Source organism: Colobus angolensis, unplaced genomic scaffold (assembly GCF_000951035.1).
Source record: "Colobus angolensis palliatus isolate OR3802 unplaced genomic scaffold, Cang.pa_1.0 Scaffold36, whole genome shotgun sequence".
Classification (NCBI taxonomy): domain Eukaryota; kingdom Metazoa; phylum Chordata; class Mammalia; order Primates; family Cercopithecidae; genus Colobus; species Colobus angolensis.
In genome coordinates, this window is record NW_012116932.1 from 5,030,333 (window position 1) to 5,053,150 (window position 22,818).

The 22,818-nt window shown below is 45.7% G+C and overlaps 1 protein-coding gene across 3 annotated transcripts in view; it reads left to right on the forward strand.

Annotated features, from left to right (window-relative positions):
* Positions 1–22,492, forward strand: part of SCN10A (sodium channel, voltage gated, type X alpha subunit) — a 97,973-nt gene extending 75,481 nt beyond the window's left edge. For all 3 annotated transcript variants that reach the window (XM_011953301.1, XM_011953302.1, XM_011953303.1), the window contains 8 exons: positions 614–787; positions 5,664–5,786; positions 7,380–7,664; positions 8,917–8,970; positions 10,179–10,316; positions 12,430–12,534; positions 17,693–17,963; positions 21,279–22,492. In XM_011953301.1, the coding sequence (XP_011808691.1) occupies positions 614–787; positions 5,664–5,786; positions 7,380–7,664; positions 8,917–8,970; positions 10,179–10,316; positions 12,430–12,534; positions 17,693–17,963; positions 21,279–22,492 (2,364 nt within the window). The remainder of the gene's footprint in view (positions 1–613; positions 788–5,663; positions 5,787–7,379; positions 7,665–8,916; positions 8,971–10,178; positions 10,317–12,429; positions 12,535–17,692; positions 17,964–21,278) is intronic.
* The last annotated feature ends 326 nt before the right edge of the window (positions 22,493–22,818 follow it).

A 22,818-nucleotide genomic window follows, 5' to 3' on the forward strand; every position in this document is an offset into this window, starting at 1 on the left:
ACCTTTGAGTCACATTGCCTATTTGGCTTCACACAGGACTGGTCAGGTTTTCACTCCCGCCAGTCACTTGTAAGAATGGCAACTCCCCACAGCCACAGCATCCTAGCCTGTCCCCCATTCTTTTCCATCTCCACCAGTCTGATAAAATAAAAACAGCATCTTCTTTTAATTTGAATTTCCTTGATTACCAGTGAGATAGAACATTCTTTTTCAGAGGTGTGTTGGCGATTCTTACTTTCATTTTGTAAACTGCCTGTGAACATCCGTTGATGGTTTTATTTTTAAACAAAGTCACTGTTAGCATCCCTTTGGTTCACTTCCAAAATCCAATTTGAGAAGGTTTTCTTTCTCCCTTGCATTCAGCATCCCTGCAAATATCAGCAGGGCTGTGTGTCCCCGCTGGCCCTGAAGAAGTCATGCTTTGTATCTCACAGTACCTCCTCCACTATCCCACTTTACCTCCCCACAGCAAACAAAATGTTACTGGCAAGTTGACTACCAAATCCCCTTCCAGGGACTGTGGTCAGGGCTGGCTGGGTCCTTCCCTATCAGTCTGGGTGCCAGTGCTGTGGGTCCAGGCAGACTGCCGTTCTGCATCCTTTCTTCCTTCCAGGCCTTTGAAGACTATTACCTGGACCAGAAGCCCACGGTGAAAGCTTTGCTGGAATACACTGACAGGGTCTTCACCTTTATCTTTGTGTTCGAGATGCTGCTTAAGTGGGTGGCCTATGGCTTCAAAAAGTACTTCACCAATGCCTGGTGCTGGCTGGACTTCCTCATTGTGAATGTGAGTGGTTCAGTGGGAACACGTGGGATTTGGGGTCCTGCCCTCTGACTCCTGGCTGCAGCTAGTGCAAAGGAAGCTCAGGGACCTGGCCCTCAAGGACTACTCCAAAGAAAAGCTTTGAGCAATTTAGTGAGGAGTCTGAGAATAGCCCTGACACCCATGAGTGGTAAAGTCCAGGCAATACATGACTATGACCCAATAGTGACTGTTAGGTGAGTTATTAGGTCTCCATTCAGAAAGATCCCTGCAATCCTCTGCATTTTTACATCCAAAGTGAGATGACACACGCAGCTCTCAGAGGTCTTATGGCCCTGCATCCACAGATGGGGCTTCTGGACCTCGGGGAGCCATGAACTGTGAGCACAGAGGATCTTCCCACCTACTGCTCTGTGGTCCTCACACCTGGCTGCTCTTTAGAATCCCTGAGGAGCTCTGAAATATGCAGTGAGCGAACACCACTACCCCAGAGATTCTGGTCTTATTGGTCTTGGGTGGGGCCCAGGCATCTGTATTTTATACATGCTCCCAGGCATTTCCAAGGCATAGCCATGGCTAAGAACCACTGAGCTTATACTGCTGCCTCCTCCCCAGTGGCACTGAAAAGAATAGAGGGCCCTTTTGGAGAGGTAATGAGCTGGAGTTCATATGTTCACACTCATAGTAACCTGTGGCCAGTAGCCCATGCGTTAGGGAATTCACTGTGTGCTTCTCACACATCACACATGTGATTCCTCAACATCATCTCTTCCTCATCTTAACCACTTCATTGCTGTATCACTGTCGAAGCCCCTACCTTCTTTGCTTTGCTGCATGGTTACCTAAGTTATGTGTTCACTGCCGCATAGCTGAGGGTTTCTGCAAGCAGGGTGAGGCATGTGCTGTATTGGTCTCTGCCTGCCCCACTACAGCAGCTGCCAGCAGCAAGGTCTGCCCAGCAGAGGTGTCAGGAAATGTGTCTGTATTTGGTGCTTGCCTCCTGAAGCTGGATGAGGTCCAGCACGGAACATTCTGTCCAGCCTCCTGTGCTGGCAGGTCCTCCACAGCAGGCCTGTGCATTCAATTCTCTTCTTCCCTGATGCCCTAGCAGCTTCAGGCCACTGTACTACAAGGATTAGTTGTGAGACCTGAAATCTCAGTCATGGATGATAATCCTGTGCATATAAAATCATTATTCATAAATGAAAGGAAAATTATTTATTTCTGTGTCCCACCCCTTTGGGGCACAGTCACTCCTGCTTATGTTGATGTCACCAGTCTCAGTCCTAATCACCTTAAACGGTCACGCACTCATTTTATCCATCTTCCTACTGATTCTTCCTTCCAACCATCCATCCTTCCTTCCATACATTTCTCCTTTCATATCCAACCATTCAGTCTTCCTTTTTCCTTCCTCCCAAACATCCATCCATTTTTTTTTTTTGAGACAGAGTCTCGCTCTGTCGCCCTGGCTGGAGTGCAGTGGCCGGATCTCAGCTCACTGCAAGCTCCACCTCCCGGGTTTACGCCATTCTCCTGCCTCAGCCTCCTGAATAGCTGGGACTACAGGTGCCCGCCACCCCGCCCGGCTAGCTTTTTGTATTTTTTAGTAGAGACGGGGTTTCACCATGTTAGCCAGGATGGTCTCGATCTCCTGATCTCGTGATCTGCCCGTCTCGGCCTCCCAAAGTGCTGGGATTACAGGCTTGAGCCACCGCGCCCGGCCATCCATCCATCTCTATTCCTTCCAGCTGTGCATCTCCATCAGTCCTCCCCTTCCATCCATCCATTCCCATTCTTCTTTCCCTCTTCTCTTCTGCCCATTTATTCTAAACTTCCTTCTGTCTATTCATCATCCTTAACCCTTATATCTTTCTATCTTTTGATTAAGTCTTCTATACAACTGTCCAATCATCTAACATTCTGCTCACTCATTCATGCATCTTCCATCCAAGCATCCTTCTACTCACTCATCCTTCTATCCACTCATTCTTCCATCTTTCCATTCTTGTTTCAACCTATCCATATATTCTTCCTTTCTTCCACTTATCTATTCATTCATCCCTTTCACTTCCATTCATCATCCATTCATCCATCCTATCAACCTTCCAGTCATTCACGAATTTATTTCGTTCATCTATTCTGTCCAACTCCCCATCTTTCCATTTATGCATCAGTCATTTTACCCAGCCATCCATCCTTCTCTTATCCACCTATCTCATCTATCCATTCACTATTCCCTGCTTTCATAATTTTTCCTTTCTTCTTTGTTTCTTCCAAACTTCCATTCAACTATCTATCCTATCCATCTTTTTGTATCTGTTATCTTTTACAATTTTTTAAATATATTTTATTGTATGTATTTGTATTAGTCTATTTTCATGCTGCTGATAAAGACATACCTAAGACTGGACAATTTATAAAAGAAAGAGGTTTAATTGGACTTACAGCTTCACGTGGCTGGGGAAGCTTCACAATCATGGTGGAAGGCAAGGAGGTGCAAGTCACGTCTTACGTGGATGGCAGCAGGCAAAGAGAGAGGTTGGGCAGGGAAACTCCCCCTTATAATACCGTCACATCTCATGAAACTTATTTGCTATCATGAGAACAGCATGGGAAAGACCTGCTCCCATGATTCACTTACCTCCCACTGAGTCCCTCCCCTCCCACAACACGTGGGAATTCAAGATAAGATTTGGGTGGGGACACAGCCAAACCATATCAATATTTAAGGGATACAAAATGATGTTACAAGACATATATATAGTAAAATGGTTACTATAGTGGAACATATTAACATATCCATCATCTCACATAGTTACCCATTTCTCCCCCTGTGGCAAGAGCAGCTATAATTACTCAGTGAGCAAAAATATTGAAAACAATAAGCTATTATTAACTATACTAGTCATGTTATACATTAAATCTATCCTATTTATCATTGTATCCTTTAATTCATCCCTCTGTGCAATTACCCTTCAACTTTTCATCCAGCTGTACTTCCTTCTTTCCTTCCTTCTAGCCATCCCAATGCTCCTATTTTTCTTCCATTTGTCAAACATCTATTTATAACTATTGAATACAGGATTGCCTTATGAAGTGCTCTGGAAGAAACAGAAGCACAGAATAAGTACTCACTATCTCCAGGATCTTACACTTTAGACTTTCAGCAGACAAGACACACACACGGAAATAAATGTATTATAAGGGTGAATGTGTTGAGCACTGCTGGGGGCAATTAGTATCTTGGAGACACAGAGACATGAGCCTTCTTCCACTCTTGGGGTGGGGTGGTTGAGAAGGCTTCCTATGGGAGGTGGCATTAGATGTGGGGCATAGAAATGAGCAGGAGCAAGAAGCTGTGAGAGGACTGGGGAAGGCCCGTCTTAGCTAAAACTTGACCCTGAACAAAGGCACAGACACAAGTATGCTCAGGGAACAATTTGATTTGAGTAGAATGTGTGGGTGAAATATGACTGGAAAAGTAGGTTGTGACCATATGACACAGGCTACAGAGTATGGAGCTTATCCTGAGGGTGATAAAGTACTAGTGAAGTTTGAGAGTTAGAGAAAGACATGATCATAATCAGATTTGCGGTGGAGAATAGATGCATGGATGCAGTACTAGGGCCTGGAGACCACTTGGGAGGCTAATGGGTTGAGCAGTGAGAATGGAGGTGGGCTTGGGTGGACAGACTTTGCTGGAGAGGCACCAGCACCTGTCTGCCCCAGCTGCAGATTATCCATGTGAGGCAGACTTCCCAGGGGGCTGAGCAAAAGACCGAATAGGGTTCAGCACGGAACTGGCCCCAAACCTCCCTGCCCTCAGGCACCCAGGCAGCTGGGTTTCACCTGCTAGAGTCTGGAGCCTTACATGAATGAAGGAAGGCGGTCCCTTCCATTCCAGTTATTTGTCCTGGTGGAATAAGCCATTCATCAAAAGAATGGGCATTGCTTGGGGCCCTGTCACTCAAGTATAAAGCTCTTCTTTTCTGAAGCCTCTGTGTGCATCCCGCCTAACTGCCAGGATAAGCTGAGTCTGAATTCAGCCCAGCATCCGTGGCATGGCTAAGATCTCACAGCACGGGGTCATAGCCCGTATCTATGACATCTCCCTGGCACCTTCAAAGTTCCTAGCAGGGGAACTTTTTTCATGTAATTTTCTGTCCTTTGCAGTTTTTGGACCACCACTTAAAGAAAACTGACAGACCAAAAGGGGTTCACAAGTCAGTCATTATATCTCAGATATCTATTGAAGCTAGATCTCATGGACCCATACCAGAAACTTTTTGAAAAACTACAGAGCTATCAGAACTTTGGAATTCTTTTAGTCTGACTTTTTCATTTTGCAAAGGGTGAAAGTATCCTGGACCAACCGGGCACTAACCCAAGGTCACAAAAAATCAGGGGTCAAGAGGGAATTAGACCCCACCCAAGCCACTATTCTTTCCACCCCACTTCTTTGAGCAAATATAATTGAGACTACTATATTCCTCAGAGTAGACTCTCAGCATAGCCCCTAGGAGGGAACATCATGTCTCCAAGTCTCTGAAAATCAGTTTCAAGGTTGTTAAGGCCTGACTGCTGCCCCTAGAGGGAAAAGGAAGAGTTGATTTAATACACTGGAAGCTTCGCCACCTACATACCAGAGGTTGGTGATGTTTGAGACTGAGATTTTCCTGCCCAGATTGTTTAAGAGAGTGGTGAATAAAATTTTTAATAAAAGGGAAGAGACAGAACTCTTTCCAGACCTCTCATTGGAGTTCCGAATAAGGTGGGAGCTAGGATGATGGCTTAGATGTGTAGGGATGGGAGGCTGGGCAGGGAGCTCCTGTCTTCTTCCACCAGGACTGCCCTTCTGCAAACCTAGAGTGATGTTTCTGCCCTCTGCTGCACTCAGATCTCACTGACAAGTCTCACAGCGAAGATTCTGGAATATTCTGAAGTGGCTCCCATCAAAGCCCTTCGAACCCTTCGTGCTCTGCGGCCACTGCGGGCTCTGTCTCGATTTGAAGGCATGCGGGTAAGTCTGATCTCAAAACTGCTCTCATCTGGCCAGGTGCGGTGGCTCATGCCTGTAATCCCAGCACTTTGGGAGGCTGAGGCGGACAGATCACCTGAGGTTAGGAGTTCAAAACCACCCTGGCCAACATGGTGAAACCCCGTCTCTACTAAAAGTACAAAAATTAGCCGGGCATGGTAGTGTGTGCCTGTAATCCCAACTACTCAGGAGGCTGAGGCAGGAGAATCGCTTGAACCTGGGAGGCAGAGGTTGCAGTGAGCCGAGATTGTGCCATTGCACTCCAGCCTGGGTGACAGAGTGAGACTCCATCTCAAAAAACAAACAAACAAACAAACAAAAAACTTCTCTGATCTGCAGCTTTTGGTAACCCTTCCCCCTTTATGCCCTCCATCCCACCAACCCTGAGCTCCGGGGCCCCACGTCCAAAGGTAGGCTCTGAGTCTTCACTTCCTGCTCTGACTTTGGTGGTGCTGCATGTCCTAACTCTCTTAGTTCTCTTTCAAGTCCTTTTGTGGGCCCCTCTTCCCTAGTCACCCATAAATATCACAGCCACCAGGACCCAGACCTCACCCCCTTTCCTCTTAGTGAAATGATCCTGAATCATTGCTCCACAAGCATCTATTCTCTCAGTCACTCAACTCTGCCTCTTATTGCCAACATCTCCAGAACATCCCAAGTTCTCCGTCTTTCCATGACAAATGAGTCTTTCCTCTAATACTCCATTTAAACGTAGTGACATCATCAGCTCAGTACCTCAGCTGCCACCCACTGGAATGCTTCTTCTCTCCAACTTAATGCAATCATCAGGTCCTGTGGATTTTCCCCTTCCATCCCCTTTCTTTATCCACCTGTGTCAGCCTCCACTTTGCCCTAATTGCCTCCATCAGGACGGAATGCTCACAGCCCGAGCCTTGCTTTAGAGACTGCTGATTGACAGCCACCTCTTCCTCATAATTACAAAAGGCTCCCCAGTAGAAAGTAAGGTTTTGCTTTGCTCCAGTATCATTGGCTGGAAGTAGTCATCATAGCTTCAAAAACAAAAGTGGGCTTTTGAAAATAACTTGTGCCTTTACAAACAATAAGACCCGAAGATTGAAATAGTTTGAAATTTATTTTATTTTGTATCTAATAGATCCTCGTTTGCTTATTTACAAATGAGCTATTTTGTGAATATGGATTTAGGTTTTCACTAGTTCTTAACCAAAGCATACTTTAAATTGTATTTAAATTGTGTATGTGTTTTATGTGTGGTATTTAAAGAGAATAAGTCAAGGTTCTAGAAGTCTGTATGTGCAAGTACAATACACACATACTCACACTTCTAAATGAGTGGAATATGCTTGTAAACTCATCCATCTTCTCACCGCAACCCACCCTGAATGAGGTTAAAGGAAGAAGGTCTAAATCCATCTTCAGCTGCCCAGTGTCTCTCAGTCTTCTGAGTCTGAATTATTGCACTAATTAACCCACTTCTCTTGCTGCTTCCACAGGCCACTGGCTCATGAAGCAGACTGAATGAGAATAGAAAGAGATAGAATCCAGCAGAGAGGGTGGGGCATTGGGGGTTCCAGATCCTTCTCTATCTCCCACTAGGTGGTGGTGGATGCCCTGGTGGGCGCCATCCCATCCATCATGAACGTCCTCCTTGTCTGCCTCATCTTCTGGCTCATCTTCAGCATCATGGGTGTGAACCTCTTCGCAGGGAAGTTTTGGAGGTGCATCAACTATACCGATGGAGAATTTTCTCTTGTACCTTTGTCGATTGTGAATAACAAGTCTGACTGCAAGATTCAAAACTACACTGGCAGCTTCTTCTGGGTCAATGTGAAAGTCAACTTTGATAACGTTGCGATGGGTTACCTTGCACTTCTGCAGGTGGTGAGTCAACCATGAGATCAAACATATCTCTTGCTTTGGCTGCTCAATAAAATGGAGAGTCTGAGTGGGGATGCTACGTGGGGCCTTTGCAAGGAGTAGAACTCAGGGTGAACTGAGGTCATTCTCTGTTCCTACAGACTACACCATGAGGCTAGAGGGCCTTCCTAGTGAATATGATCTCACAGTGGTGCAATTACACAAGTGTGGGCTAGTAGAATAGTTTAAAGGGATGGGCCTGCCATGGGATTGTATCAGGTGGTGACTTAAAACACAGTACCTGTACAAAATAGACAGGGCATAGCCATATGTTCAATCTTCACATCATTTCCTAAATGGTAATAAATTATGTCTAATTAGGTCTATCGTAATGATAGATAATGTCAGTGATGATGACAGTCAAACACATTCACCGTATCTTTCTTTCTTTCATCATCCATTCAATCGTTCATTTCTTGCCTTCATCCACCTGTTCAGTCCTCTGTTCATTCAAGTGTTAATACAGTTACTCATGCATTTGTCATGCAGTTACTCTTGAGTGTCTACATTCCACCATTGGTTCTTGCATTTATTCAACAAATAATCTTTGAGTATCTCTGGTATGCCAGGCATGGTACTACTCAGCCCTGGGAGATACAGTCAGAACTGGCCTTGGACACTGATGCTGTATGAGAGAAACAGACTAATAAGTGAATCAAAACAGACTCATCAAGTGCTGTAACAGGCCTAGGAGTGTAAGACCTAAGATGTCTTGCACGCTCTGAACATGCTGGAAGGCACACCCAATTTCTAGACCTCAAGAATGCTAAAGCTGAAGGCAGGAATGTGGAAGTCTTCCATTCTCAACTTCTCCATCTGAAAGATACACCATTCTTACCTCATGTGCATATGGTGGGAAAGTGGTTGAGAAAATGGCAGCCCTGAGAGGGGAAACCTTAGGCAAGTGCACAGAGCAGCATTGTAGCAGTTGGCACTAGAACCAGACACCTAGACACTCAGTCCTCAGTCCATACTACATTCTGAAAGGCTCTGTGTCTTTAATGCTACTCTATTCTTAACAGCCACATGTGGAATTACTTTAAATCATCGTATGAGATTAGTCAAGTAACCCAAAGGAACCTTTGCTTTCATTCTTTCTGCCCAAGCCCTTTCCAACTCAGGACTCTGCCCTCTCTCACTGGGCCACCATGGCTTGGGAAAGGTCCAGTGTAAATGGATGGGCAGACACTGAGTGGCCTCTGCTCCTTGTCTCCAGGCAACCTTTAAAGGCTGGATGGACATTATGTATGCAGCTGTCGATTCCCGGGAGGTGAGTCTCAGCCCACTGTCCCTACAGCCTTCCCTTCTGTGAGTCCTACCCATATCAGTTCAGTCTGCTTTTGAAATGAAATGAAGATGACCCTGGTACTGGAAGAGGTGATCACAAAGCAACCTCACACTGTCCCTCCTTGAAGCAGTGTTCAGCTGGCTCTCTGTTGGGTGTTTCAGCCATGAGCCTATCCCCTTTTCATCTACACTCCTGAGGTTTTTCGAGGTCTTCCTCTGCTCACCTTTGAGGAAAGCATCAGATAACCTCTAAGAGACAGTTCATGTGAGCCACTCCCTGGACAGGGGTGGGAGCAAAGCCAGGGTAGTGGCAATAATCAAGGGACATTGGGAGGAATGAGGTAGAATCTCAGGAACTATCATAAAATCCAGGCTGGGTTGGGCGCAGTGGCTCATGCCTGTAATCCTAACACTTTGGGAGGCAGAGGTGGGCAGATTGGCTGAGCTCAGGGGACCAGCCTGGGCAACACGGTGAAACCCCATCTCTACTAAAATATGAAAGAAAATAACCGGGCATCCCAGCTGCTTGGGAGGCTGAGGCAGGAGAATCTCTTGAACCCAGGAGGCAGAGGTTGCAGTGAACCTAGATCACTTCACTGCACTCCAGCCTGGGTAAGAGAGCGAGATTCCGTCTCAAAAAAAAAAAAAAAAGAAGCCAGGCTGGGGAGACATTGCTGGGGAATGACCCCGTCCTGCTATGGCAGGCACTGTCAATTCCCTGCCACCTTTTCCCTTAGCCCACTTCTGATTTCACCTGCAGGCTGCACTTCTGATTCTCTGTTTGAAGACTTCAGGGCTTAGGAGCTTGTTCAGCAACTCCTCCCCCAAGGACCAAGGATTTAATGTCCCCAGGGGCAACACTTACCAATAAGTTTTGGGAGTCTTAGGATAAATACTCCAGCTTCCCTGTCCCTTGGTGATACAATCCTGCATGTGCTCTACACAGTTACTCAGAGGACCCCAGTAGGATTGCGCTCCAGTTGCCCACAATGATGCCCTGCTTAACAACATCCTCTTCACAGGCTCTTCTCCTGTTCCCACTTATTCTCCCCCACTCCCTCATTCCTGCTTCCTTGGATCACCTCCCAGATAAATCACCTGCACCCAGGTCCCTGTCTCAGGCTTGGCTTTCAGACTGAACCTGAACTAAGACATCCGCCCTCCTTCCCACTCTCCCTTGTCTGGTCACAGGTCAACATGCAACCCAAGTGGGAGGACAACGTGTACATGTATTTGTACTTCGTCATCTTCATCATTTTCGGAGGCTTCTTCACACTGAATCTCTTTGTTGGGGTCATAATTGACAACTTCAATCAACAGAAAAAAAAGATAAGTGGGGCTCAGGGGTTTCTGGTTTCTGCTGTAGTGGTAAGCTTTATATTTCCTATTCCCTGGTCAGCTCTGGCCTCCTGACAAAAGCCACACTACTCACAGCCCATCACTTTAATATCAGTGCTAACCCTTGCCCTGTGATTGCTGTTGCTGGAAGAGCTGCATTTCTCTCTGTCAGCAATGCCCCCCTGACATCCTCACTCAGGGTTCACATCCCAAAGGGACCTCGGTCTTCCCAACTGGAACTGGGTGTATTAGATGTCTTCCAGGTGAGCCCTGGGAGAATACAAGCAGGGAAAGAAAGGGATTCAGAACTTGCTGACCTGTTGGGGGATCTGATTCCCACAAAGGACTGAGTCAGGGCACCTCAGGAAAGGCCATGGCCCAGCACTGGCAGAATCCCAACCCTCCTTGGGATGGGGAGGAAGGCTTGTGCCTCCAAGGGTACTGACTCTGATTAATAGGAATCAAATCTCAGATAACCTCTGATGTTTATAAGAAAATATCAGGGCAATAAAGGTATAAAGTACTTTCCTATTATCCTTTCATTTAATGCCCTCCATAACCCTGAGGTAGATAGGCGCTGTTCTAGATTTGCGTAACTGAGATCCAGAGAGAAAAGGGGCTACATAGATAAGTCACAGAGCACATACAAACCTGTGTTTGCATTCCTGACTCAACTACTTGTGGATGGCTCATGCTGGCAATATTTTAAACCTCTCTGAGTCTCAGTTTTTTTCATTCATTCAATGGGGCTAATAATACCTACTCTCTGGATTGTGGTGAGGGGTAAACAAAACCCTGAACAAAGAGCACTGAGGTTAGGACTGAGCATAAGACATCTTTAGTGGTGCAGTTTCCAGCACTGTAACAGCAGAGGGCAGTGTGACTGGAAGGGCCTCAAGCGCACCAGATGCTCTTACTATTAACAATTTAAAATATATACATAGTGGGGCAGGCACCCCACTTACAGGAAATCCTTGCTCAGGGTTCTGGGCATAAGAAGAGGGCAGGATAGGTCTGGGACAAGACAGTGTTGATCAGTGTGATCACTACCCTGGGGAGGTTTGAGGTTATTCAGCAGTCATTTCTCCCATTTTACAGATGAGAAAACTGAGACCAAGAGACAGATTACAGAGGGAGATATTAGGTAATGGAGGGAGATGAGCCAGTGATCAGGCTGGGGTCACTGAGAAACTGCATCTACTGAATCCTTGGTCAGAGTTTTCAGCATGACCTCACCCGGAGCTCACCTACCTACTGCTCTTGCCCTTTCCTTCTCTCTTCCCATAAAGATGGTCCTCCCGGGAAGCCCTTTGTGTCCACAGATCTTCTCAGATCTCCTCTCAAATTCCACAGATCTCAGCCCACTTTCCCAGCATTTGCAGGGACTGACTTCCATAAACATGTTATTAAAATGGGTGGCTTTCAAATTATGTCAGGAAGTTAAAGGTGAGAACTTGAATGAAGGAAATCCAAAGGGCCCCTAAAGAAAAACTAATACCCAATTCTAAGTGTGGAAGACATCTTTGGTGGTGCAGTTTCTGGCACTATAAGAGCAGAGGGCAGTGTGACTGGCAGGGCCTCAAGAGAACCAGAGGTCCCTCTGAGACCAAGGACCCAAGGATAAGGCAGTAATTGTCCTCATCTCCTCCTCTTCAGAAAAGATTTGAGGGCTTCTGTCCCAGAGTCTTTGCTTCAAGGTCCTCAGGAAATCTCTTGCCCCCTGGGAGAGACTGTGACTCTAGAAGCCCAAAGAATTTTACTGGAATGAACAGGCTAGATCCAAGACTCAGATTTGAACCAACCTGTACCGTCTCATTGAGTCCTGTTTCCCAACCCTCCCCACCCTCTATCCAGGCAGTATCTCTGGATCCCTGGAAAACAGAAACTGGCTTTGCTTTAGAGACCCAGGCAGGAGTCGGCAATGGAACTGAGTCCCACCGTTCTGACACTGGTTGTGGCAAGACACTCCTTGATGCTGGGCTTGGTGTGTCTATCTGCAGAGGAGGGGAGAAGGTTGATATGATCCTTTCTCACCTGCCTGTTCTGATTTTGGTATCTGTCGGGGGTTCCTCTTGCTTTAGTAACAGTGTGGCCCTCTCTGTACTTAGGGGGCCAGGACATCTTCATGACAGAGGAGCAGAAGAAGTACTACAATGCCATGAAGAAGCTGGGCTCCAAGAAGCCCCAGAAGCCCATCCCACGGCCCCTAGTAAGCCCCAGAGTTTTCCTCTAGCACAGCCTGTCTGTGAATCCAACATGACAGTCTATGCCTGTGTCAGGCAGGGGCTTGAGGGAGTGCTGTTTAGGGAGGAGAAGATCTGGGTTGACACTGGGATGAGGGTGATGAGAGTTCCTAGGCCCAAGGAATGAGAAGTCCAAAAGAAGCAACTCTGGTCTTCTGAAGTAAACGTACCTTTTACAGCTATTTGAAATGAATCTGTTTGGGGGAGCACTGAGTTTCTCCAACAGTTTTAGAGTTCAAGCATAGGATTGGAGGCAGATTAAGCTAAGTGACAGTAAGGGTAGTTAGAACCCAGGGATTAAACTTGTGTGGTTACGTATCATGGTCTAGGTTCACAGTGGATCTCCAGTATCACCCTATATTCTACCCCATGCCTACAGGTATAGAGAGGAAATGACCACAACTCAACTCCCCCACCAGGATCCAAGATGCAGACATGGTCATGGTCGAGTGGCCCAATAGGAACCAAAAGTTATCCCACTTGGGTTTAAAGATTGGTCAAAAATTAGGGCCAGACTCTAGTTTCACTCCTTTTTTCATAAAGATCTCAAGATCTCCATTAAATACACTACCCACACCACACATGATATCACCTAAGTTCTTCTCAGCCCTCTACCAGAAGATAGAAAACATCAAGCCTCTGAGGGGCCCCAAGATAGCACTTTTTTGGGAATGGATGAACAGGTTTGTGGGTGAAGATGTTGATGTGTCAGATATTTTTGCTGATCCTCTTCAAAGAATTTCCAAGTCATCCACTCCAGTGAATGGAATTGGCCCCGCGTCCCTTTACATAAACTTTCTGTAGCTAAGATGCAGCATTTGTGAAGAAAATCACAGGTATTGCTCGTGGCACAATTTCATTAGCCCTTCCCCACACAAGGGCAAAGTCCAAAGGACCTTTAACAAAGGAACAAGCCTTTCCCTAAATGAATTATAGAGACTTGCATTCTGTTAGCCAAGGTATTGGATTTTTTAAATCAAGGTATAGGATTTGCATAATTTACTTCAAATTTTGTCAGAACAAAGCCAAAAACATTTACAAGAGAAAAAAAGTGATGACTTTTGACACTTTATTTTGAAATAGTGGTCATGAATTTATTACTAGTCTAGATTCTGATAAGAAGTGTTACAGTGGGGAGTGGGGAGTGATAGGAGGTTCAGACCTCTGCAGGGACAGATCTTTCTTCCTAAACCCCCCATATGATCAGGATAACTGGATCTGAGTGAGCCTGAGCAAAAGTCCTTAGGCTCATTGAGTATCCCTCCATCAACAAGTTCAATGGGGAGGAGCAGGCTCAAAATTAAAATTAGGTGAAAGGCTGAGTCCCAACTACATTCAAGTCATGGGTAATGAGAGGAAGACCCTAAGACTTACTGAGAAGCAAGCAGCCGAGTCCACACTGGCCTTTACTGGTGGCTGGAGTAAGGTTGAATCCACATTTGAACCAGATACCAAAGAAGTGTATGCTAGGGGCAACCCTTGGCAAAATCAAGAAGGTTTTTGGCACCTTCCCCCACATACTACTCAATCTCTCTTTGACATCCCAGCTTCTTCCCTCTCATCACCCAGCCCCACAGGCTGCCAAAGAAAGCTTCCTCCCCTCAAGGAAGACAACATTCTTACAACAAGATAAATCATATTTTAAAAAGGGACCCTGGAGAGGCATCTACCTACAAAGGCAGGACCCTAATGTTGAAATTCCAGGCAGTAAATAAGAGTGGGAGACAGAGTTGATGGTCAGCCAGAAAGACCTGCAACGAAATCACCATTTCTCCTAATTAAGCTGCAACCAGGATCCTCCCAGGATGGCAATGGGGGAGTTCTCCACATGTGGAGGGAAAGTGAAACCTCACAACCAACCCTGTTCCTGAGATTCTCTATCCTTTGAATGGAAGGGAAGTGGATTACTAATTCACTCTCAACCTTATGCTGGCCTTAGTGGAGGAACATGGCTCTCCCCTTAACATTCTGGCCCAAGCAAAGTAAACACTCTTTCCTTTGTTCCCTAATTTAGCATCGCTGAGGCAAGGCTAGAACATTTAAACAAAACTTTGAAGTCACAGGGATGCCAACAGAGAAACCAGCATGAAGCAGAGTCCAAGCACCAACTGCAGATGGCTGCTCTCCAGGACCCATATGTCTTGGACAATCCTAGCTCCTGATCAGCATCCATATGACAGGCAACATCTTTGACACCCACATGCCCAGTGGCACAAGCCTGATCATCTTACCTCTTCAAAGTCTAGAATCAAGAAAGAAATCCAAGGAAAAAGGAAATTCCCACTCCCAACTAAGACCCTTCTTCCCAGGCCCAGCTTGCTTTTGGCCATATTATTGGCCCTGGAATGTCCACCTTCTCCCCTTAGGAGCCCCAAAGCTCAAGCTGGTCATACCAGCAAAGCACTGACACAGGACTTCTGCCCCATCAGTGCATGGGTGCCATTTCATGACAGAGCTTACCACACAGGAGCCCCCCACACCTCCTCTCACCTCTGATGATGCTCAGGCTCTAAATCTTGTTTCTTCCATAGCAAAAGCTAAGGATTCAACAAGACTGGAAAATTTTATTCTTTAACATTCCCTGCTACAGAAATCAATAAAAGCAGGTCTCACATACTCCGCTTTATAGAAATATAATAGGTTCTAGAGATTATCACATCATCAATCACCCACTTCATCATCTCTGAGAGCACCAAGGGTTGCAAAGGTATGATCCCTGACTATGGGCTAAGCCAAGAGCAGCTAGCAAGTCACAATATCCAGGGCAAACTTCACACCCAGCCACTTAGCGATGCTGTTGCCTGCTGTGTTTAATTAGAAATCATGTGACCATGAATGGGCCTGTATTCTTTCACCATTTTCAGTGATGAAATGGAAGGGATTAGTGGCTCAGCAATCCCCCTCCCACTCCAGGAAAGATGTGAGCCAGCAGTTCTGCCCTGAGCCAAGGCCACTTGGATCTGGTTCTTTGCTCTAACCCAACAGGAAAGGAACCCATCTCCACCATGAAGCAGAAGGCAAGGATCAGCCTCATCACAGTACTTCCCCCTCTGCCTGCTGTGCAGCTCCCGTGGGCTCCCTGGCAGGGATCAGGCAGGTTCTTCTTTTCCTCTCTCACAGCCACTCATGCAGAGGCCACACATCCCATACATTCAGTATGTACCCTTGGTACAGAATTGAATTTAGTCAAATAAAGGGTGACTTTAAATTTTTATTTGAGCTATGGTTAACTCAGAGCTGCCCATTCTGTCTTCCACTCATTTACCAATTTGTAGAGCATCTATTGCAACCAGGCACTATGCAGACACCAGGGTTAGAGCAGTGAGCAAGACAGACAAATTTCCTACTCTTATGGAGATTACAGTCCAGTGACAGAGGCAAACAATTGGCCAAATTTGCACATATATATTAACTCCTGGCTGGAGAAATTGTCAAGGGAGAAAAAATGGGGTGAAGAGCGAAGCATGCTCAAGACTGAGCCTTGAAGAGCTCTGATGTCTAAAAGTTGGGTCAAGTAGACTATAAAAGAGCATCACAAATGGCAAGAAAAGAAGCAGAAATGTAAGCCATGGTGGAAACCAAGAGAGCAACATTTCAAGGTAGAGGGGGTACTAGGCAATGTCAGACAAGTGTCCTTAGTTCTAATATTATGGGAAGTCATTCATGATCTTAGTGGGAACCATCTCAGTGTCAGGATAGAGGCAAAAACTCTGTTGACGTGGGCTGAGGAGTAAATGAGGGACAGTGATTGTCACAACTCTTTCAAGAAATTTTGCTTTGAAGGTGGGCAGAGATCTAAGATGGTAGCTGGAGGGAGATGTAAGTTTCTGGAAGATTCTGCTTTAAGTTAGGAGAAACTAGGTAATTAGAGATTTGTGCAATAAACCAAGAGACAAACAGTAATGCATATGGACATTAATGTTGCCTAGGATAATAGCCAAGAGTGGGCAAATGTGGCCAAAAGTGGGCAAATATGGCCAAGAGCCTCCTCACCCATCAGTAATGAGGCAGAGGGACCAAGAGGTTGGCAAGTGACAGTAATGAGGAAGTGAGAAAGCTAGGTGGCAAAGCTACAAAGCAAGAAGGGGTTTTACAAGACACAGGAAGAACAATGGTATGGAAGGGTCAGTGGTGAACAAGGAGAACCCCAGACCCGACCCCTGAGGTACATGGGGTAGGGGAGAATGGCAGCCTTTGAATAGGGGGAGATATGTGCAGATCAAGGCAGGTGAGCTCCATAGAGGTCAGGGGAAGGTTTGGGAGGTCAAAGAGTAGGGAATGGGGTTGAGATCAAGGACTCACAGAGCAGTAAGATGTTCACAGCACTAAAAAAAGAGAGGATCACACTAAGAGCTTTTTAAAGACACCATAAAAATAACCAGATGTAAATGATCTCTTGGTTATCCAGGCCACTTTGGATATTCCTTCCAAGATGCAAACAACTAACACTTGACCCCATGCCCTATACCTGTATTTGCTTAGGCATTTGCATAGCACCGGGAGTAGAGGGAACATTTCCAAGAATAAGTTTCCCCTTTGCACTTGACTTTGCTCTCAGCAAAGTAGCTCAAATTAATATTTCAAGCAGCTCTTGAACTCTTGCAATGTGCAGGGCACTACAGGGAAACAAAGTTAAGGAAGGTATAGCCCTTGTCCTCAAAGAGCTCATTGTCTAGTAGAGAAGAAGTGACGCAGATATGAAATACTAGAACTCAAGGCTGACTGAAAAGTGGGAGCCCCAAAGGGACAGGGCAGTGTGGTGTCACGTGACTAAGGGAAGCTCCATGCAGTAAGTAGACTTAAAACAGATGAATTACTCAAGACTGTTGGAATTTAGGCAGCCAAGAGAGGGGACCAGGAGGGCATTGCAAATAGAGGCAAGGGCACAGACCAGGACAAAGGAAGGGCCTGGTGACATCAAGGGGCCAGGAGAGGTATTAAGGACTTGAACTGGGGCAATGAGGTAGAGTCAACTAAAAGTGAAATTTTGGAAGAGGTAAGGATAGTATTTGGCTTCTGTTCAGATGTGGAGTGTGATGGAGACAAAACTCACCTATGGATAATACAGATGCCTGGTTTGTGTTGGCCCAAAGGCCCTGATGCCACTATCTCCTGTTTTCTCAGAACAAGTTCCAGGGTTTTGTCTTTGACATTGTGACCAGACAAGCTTTTGACATCACCATCATGGTCCTCATCTGCCTCAACATGATCACCATGATGGTGGAGACTGATGACCAGAGTGAAGAAAAGACGAAAATTCTGGGTAAAATCAACCAGTTCTTTGTGGCTGTCTTCACGGGCGAATGTGTCATGAAGATGTTCGCTTTGAGGCAGTACTACTTCACCAATGGCTGGAATGTGTTTGACTTCATTGTCGTGGTTCTCTCCATTGCGAGTAAGTGGGCAGTCAGGTGGTGGGGAAGCCCCACCTCTGCTTGGGGGTCTTTGGGATACTCTTCTAAAACCAAGGAAATAACCAACGAACTTTTTGAAATACATGTTTATGTTAGAAGAACCCTGTATTTGTGGCTTTCCAAGAGCAGAAAGTTTTAAATGCCTTGGGCTACTGTCTCAGTGAAATGAAGAGGTTCTATTGATCTTCTCTATGCTCACATGAAGTGTTTTCAGGTGCCTACTGTGTGCACAGCCCATGGCCAGAACCTCAGGGGCTGACAGGGAATAATCATTCCTCCTGAGAATCTCAGACTGTAAGATGATGGAGCCTCCAGCAGACCTTGCTTTTATGGTCTTGAAAGCAGGGGGCGGGTGGTGTAATGTGAGGTGAGTTTTAAAATACGTTCTGGAAAAGGAGGTGGGTTGCCATCAAAGTGAGGAAAGACTGGGAGGAGATTGTTCAAAGGAGATTCTCAAGTCTAGAGTCTGGAATTAAATCTCTACACAACTGTTCTATTAGGGAACATCAGTGACAGAAAAGTCAAGATATCAATGGCAAGAAATTAAAACCCTTAAGGCCCAGTCTGGGTGTTGTTGAATGACAGGTCCAGTATTTTGGGCCCAATGGTGTTCAGAAAAAATTACTAGAGTTAGAGGCTAACATGGGGAATGGAACTGCCATGATTGAATACTTACTAAGTTCTGAGCGCTGAGCTGGGCTCCATGAATGTTCACAGCTGCCCTGTTAAGCAGGTGTTATTATCCTCATTTTATACATTTAAAATTGAGATTCAGAGATCAAGAATATTATGCAGGGTCACAGAGTTTCCAAGGGGTGAAGCTGAATTTAGACCAGGCTCTGATCTCCTAATGAACTTGCTGCCTGTCACCAACAGCCAAGAGACTGTCCCTGGACTTATGGTTTAGGTGAAGTTTGACCCTATAAAGGCCAAATCACGGCTCACCAGCTTCACCTGGCATTATCAATGTATATTGATTGGTTATATCCTGACCTGCTTACTTTTCATGTCGGGGCATAGCTGTAGATTTAATTTCCCACTGATTTACTACCAAGAACTGAGAGTATCTAAATACAACTTGGCAGCATTCGTCAACCTCCCCACCTTCGTGTTGAAACACAGCCTTTGGTTGCATGTATTTCTGGGGATTTCAGTTTGTTTTTGTTCCTGTTTTATTTTGATATTGCTGCTCTGTTTTCTAATACTTTATTGAGGTATGATTGACATGGAAAAAACTGTACATGTTTAATGTACACAACTTTATGAGTTTGGAGATAAGTATACACCCATGAAACCATCACCACCATCAATGCCAGAAACATGTCCATAACCTCCAAATATTTCCTCCTGCCTATTTATTTATTTATTGGGTGCTAGGAACACTTAAGATTTATTCTGTCAGCAAATTTTTAAGTAGACAACACGGTATTGCTAACTACAGGCACTATGCTATAAGTAGAGCTCTAGGATTTATTCATGTCACATAACTGAAAGTTTGTACACTTTGACAAGTACCTCCCCAATTTCCCCTCCTCCCAGCTCCTGGAAACCACCATTCTATTCTCTGCTCCCATGAGTCTGACTATTTTAGATTCCTTATATAAATGCAATCATGTCGTTTTTGTCCTTCTGTGCCTGGCTTATCTCACTTAGCATAATAGGAGTTTTTGTTGGTTGGTTGGTTAGTTGTTTTCTTTTTGTTTTGTTTTGTTTGTCTTCCAAAGTGAAAGATTCCAAAGGCTATTTTGATTTTATATTAAAGAAGGGAGCTTGTTTATGTATCAGTAATATAGAAATAAAACATAGCCAAGTACTTAGTTCTGTGGTGGGGATATCTGAACTACCAGTTCCTGTAACTTACAGGGTAGCACCATCCGCTGGGGTAGGAATCCCTTATAGAGCTGGAAAATAAGTAGAAAAACCCACATATCAATCTTTCTGCCTTCTCTCCTTACCTCCCTTTCTTCCTTCTCACCAGCAAGAGGCAATTGGGTATCTAACTGTTACAAGTACACTCATTCTCCCTTAAAATACAAGTAACATCATTCTCCCTTAAAATAAGATCCTGGAGCAAATTAAAATATGCTGTAGACCAGTTGTCTGGCAGAAAATTTTACCAGAGTATATAGACAAATAATGTACCCTACACAATGGGAACATGTTCTAATTAAAATGGAATTTCACAAAAGGTCTTCCACAAAGATTTTATAATCCAAAATTATAATTATTTCCCAAGTCCCATTATACTTTCTTCCTCTTTCCAACACAATATTGTGACCCATGTGCACAACGACAAAGGGTAGGTTAGGGGAGAGGGCCCAAGGAACCCGGCAAGGAGCGAGAGCTTGCTGCTACATCCCTCACCATTTTTCCTGTGAGATGTTGAACCTCTCTTACCTAAAGGCCTTGCCTCAACTTTGGTGGAGGCCTTTGGTACAAATAGGGGTCCCCAGGTCCCCAAGACCAAGCCTCAAACATCTTCAAATTAGACAGCACATAGAGGCACATATACATTCTTTATATTTCCAACTTTGTTCATAGTTGGAGTTGGGGGCAGTAACTGATCCCCAAAGAAAACCTATCTCCAGGCCCTAACATAAAGTTCAAACGCAGCTGGAACCAAAAAAAAAAAAAAAAAACAAAAAAAAACAGAAACAAAAACAAATTAAGCCATTGTGCAGACAGCTGGCCATTCAAAGCCATTCTACTTTAGCTGTCAGCCAGTTGCCCAACTCCTCAGGCCCCCTTGTAATTAACACCAGACTCCATACAATTAGCCATGGGACTGGGTGCCAGAAACAGAATCAATCTTCACAGTAGGAGGTAGGGAGAGGAATCACAGGGGGTCCTGGCCTTCACAGAGCACAGGACCAGAGAGAAGGAAAGGGCATGACCCAAAGGCTGCAGTATCAGGAAGGAGCAGAGTCTGTGTCATAGGCAAAAACAGGCCAAAGACTGTGGGCCTGTGGAATAAACTGCAATCACTTTCGGCTGAACTTGGCTGCAGAAGATAAGTTTTTGACTGTGGAGGTTGACCAAGAAGATGTTCTGGGTGGAGGCAAGATAACATGGTAGGAAGGGTAAGACTGATGAGGAAGACAGGACTTATGCAATGGGCGTTTACTGAGCCCCTACTTTGTGCTACCTACCGTGCCAGGCTCCGAGGGCCCAGAGTCCTCAAATATGGATGCCCAAGTGGCGGTCCATGCCAAGCAAAGCAGAGTGCCATCACAGCCAACTTTGTCAGGTCTCACAGCTGGAGATACTAATTAGATAATTTCCCCCTTCTTTTAAAGGCCTGGTTTTTTCTGCAATTCTTAAGTCGCTTCAAAATTACTTCTCCCCGACACTCTTCCGAGTCATCCGCCTGGCCCGAATAGGCCGCATCCTCAGACTGATCCGAGCGGCCAAGGGGATCCGCACACTACTCTTTGCCCTCATGATGTCCCTGCCCGCCCTCTTCAACATCGGGCTACTGCTCTTCCTTGTCATGTTCATCTACTCCATCTTCGGCATGTCCAGCTTTCCCCATGTGAGGTGGGAGGCTGGCATCGACGACATGTTCAACTTCCAGACCTTCGCCAACAGCATGCTGTGCCTCTTCCAGATCACCACGTCAGCCGGCTGGGATGGCCTCCTCAGCCCCATCCTCAACACGGGGCCCCCCTACTGTGACCCCAATCTGCCCAACAGCAATGGCACCAGAGGGGACTGTGGGAGCCCAGCCGTGGGCATCATCTTCTTCACCACTTACATCATTATCTCCTTCCTCATCGTGGTCAACATGTACATTGCAGTGATTCTGGAGAACTTCAACGTGGCCACAGAGGAGAGCACCGAGCCCCTGAGTGAGGACGACTTTGACATGTTCTATGAGACCTGGGAGAAGTTTGACCCAGAGGCCACTCAGTTTATTACCTTTTCTGCTCTCTCAGACTTCGCAGACACTCTCTCTGGTCCCCTGAGAATCCCAAAACCCAATCGAAATATACTGATCCAGATGGACCTGCCTTTGGTCCCTGGAGATAAGATCCACTGCTTGGACATCCTTTTTGCTTTCACCAAGAATGTCCTAGGAGAGTCCGGGGACTTGGATTCTCTGAAGGCAAATATGGAGGAGAAGTTTATGGCAACTAATCTTTCAAAATCATCATATGAACCAATAGCAACCACTCTCCGATGGAAGCAAGAAGACATTTCAGCCACTGTCATTCAAAAGGCCTATCGGAGCTATGTGCTGCACCGCTCCATGGCACTCTCCAACACCCCACATGTGCCCAGAGCTGAGGAGGAGGCTGCATCACTCCCAGATGAAGGCTTTGTTGCATTCACAGCAAATGAAAACTGTGTACTCCCAGACAAATCTGAAACTGCATCTGCCACATCTTTCCCACCATCCTATGAGAGTGTCACTAGAGGCCTTAGTGATAGAGTCAACATGAGGACATCTAGCTCAATACAAAATGAAGATGAAGCCACCAGTACAGAGGTGACTGCCCCTGGGCCCTAGTGAGGACACTCCAGCCTGAATATGTTCAGTTATGATGTGTTCTTCTGCTCTGTGTTAACTCTTTCCCGCTACAGATCACACCCAGCTACAGCCTCGGCAATGCATGCCACTGGTCACAATGTCAGAACTGGGCAGGGAATGCAGCTGGTAACCACCTTTGAAAAAGCCCTCATACACAAAAAGGAGTCAGAAGCCAAGAGTACTTTCACTGTGATTTCCCTTCTGAATTTCAATATCAGATCATGGGTTCTCTTACTCTCCGGAAAATATCCCTGGTCCTTTTATTTTGATTGTAATCAGATTATACTTACTGAGACAAACTTCTC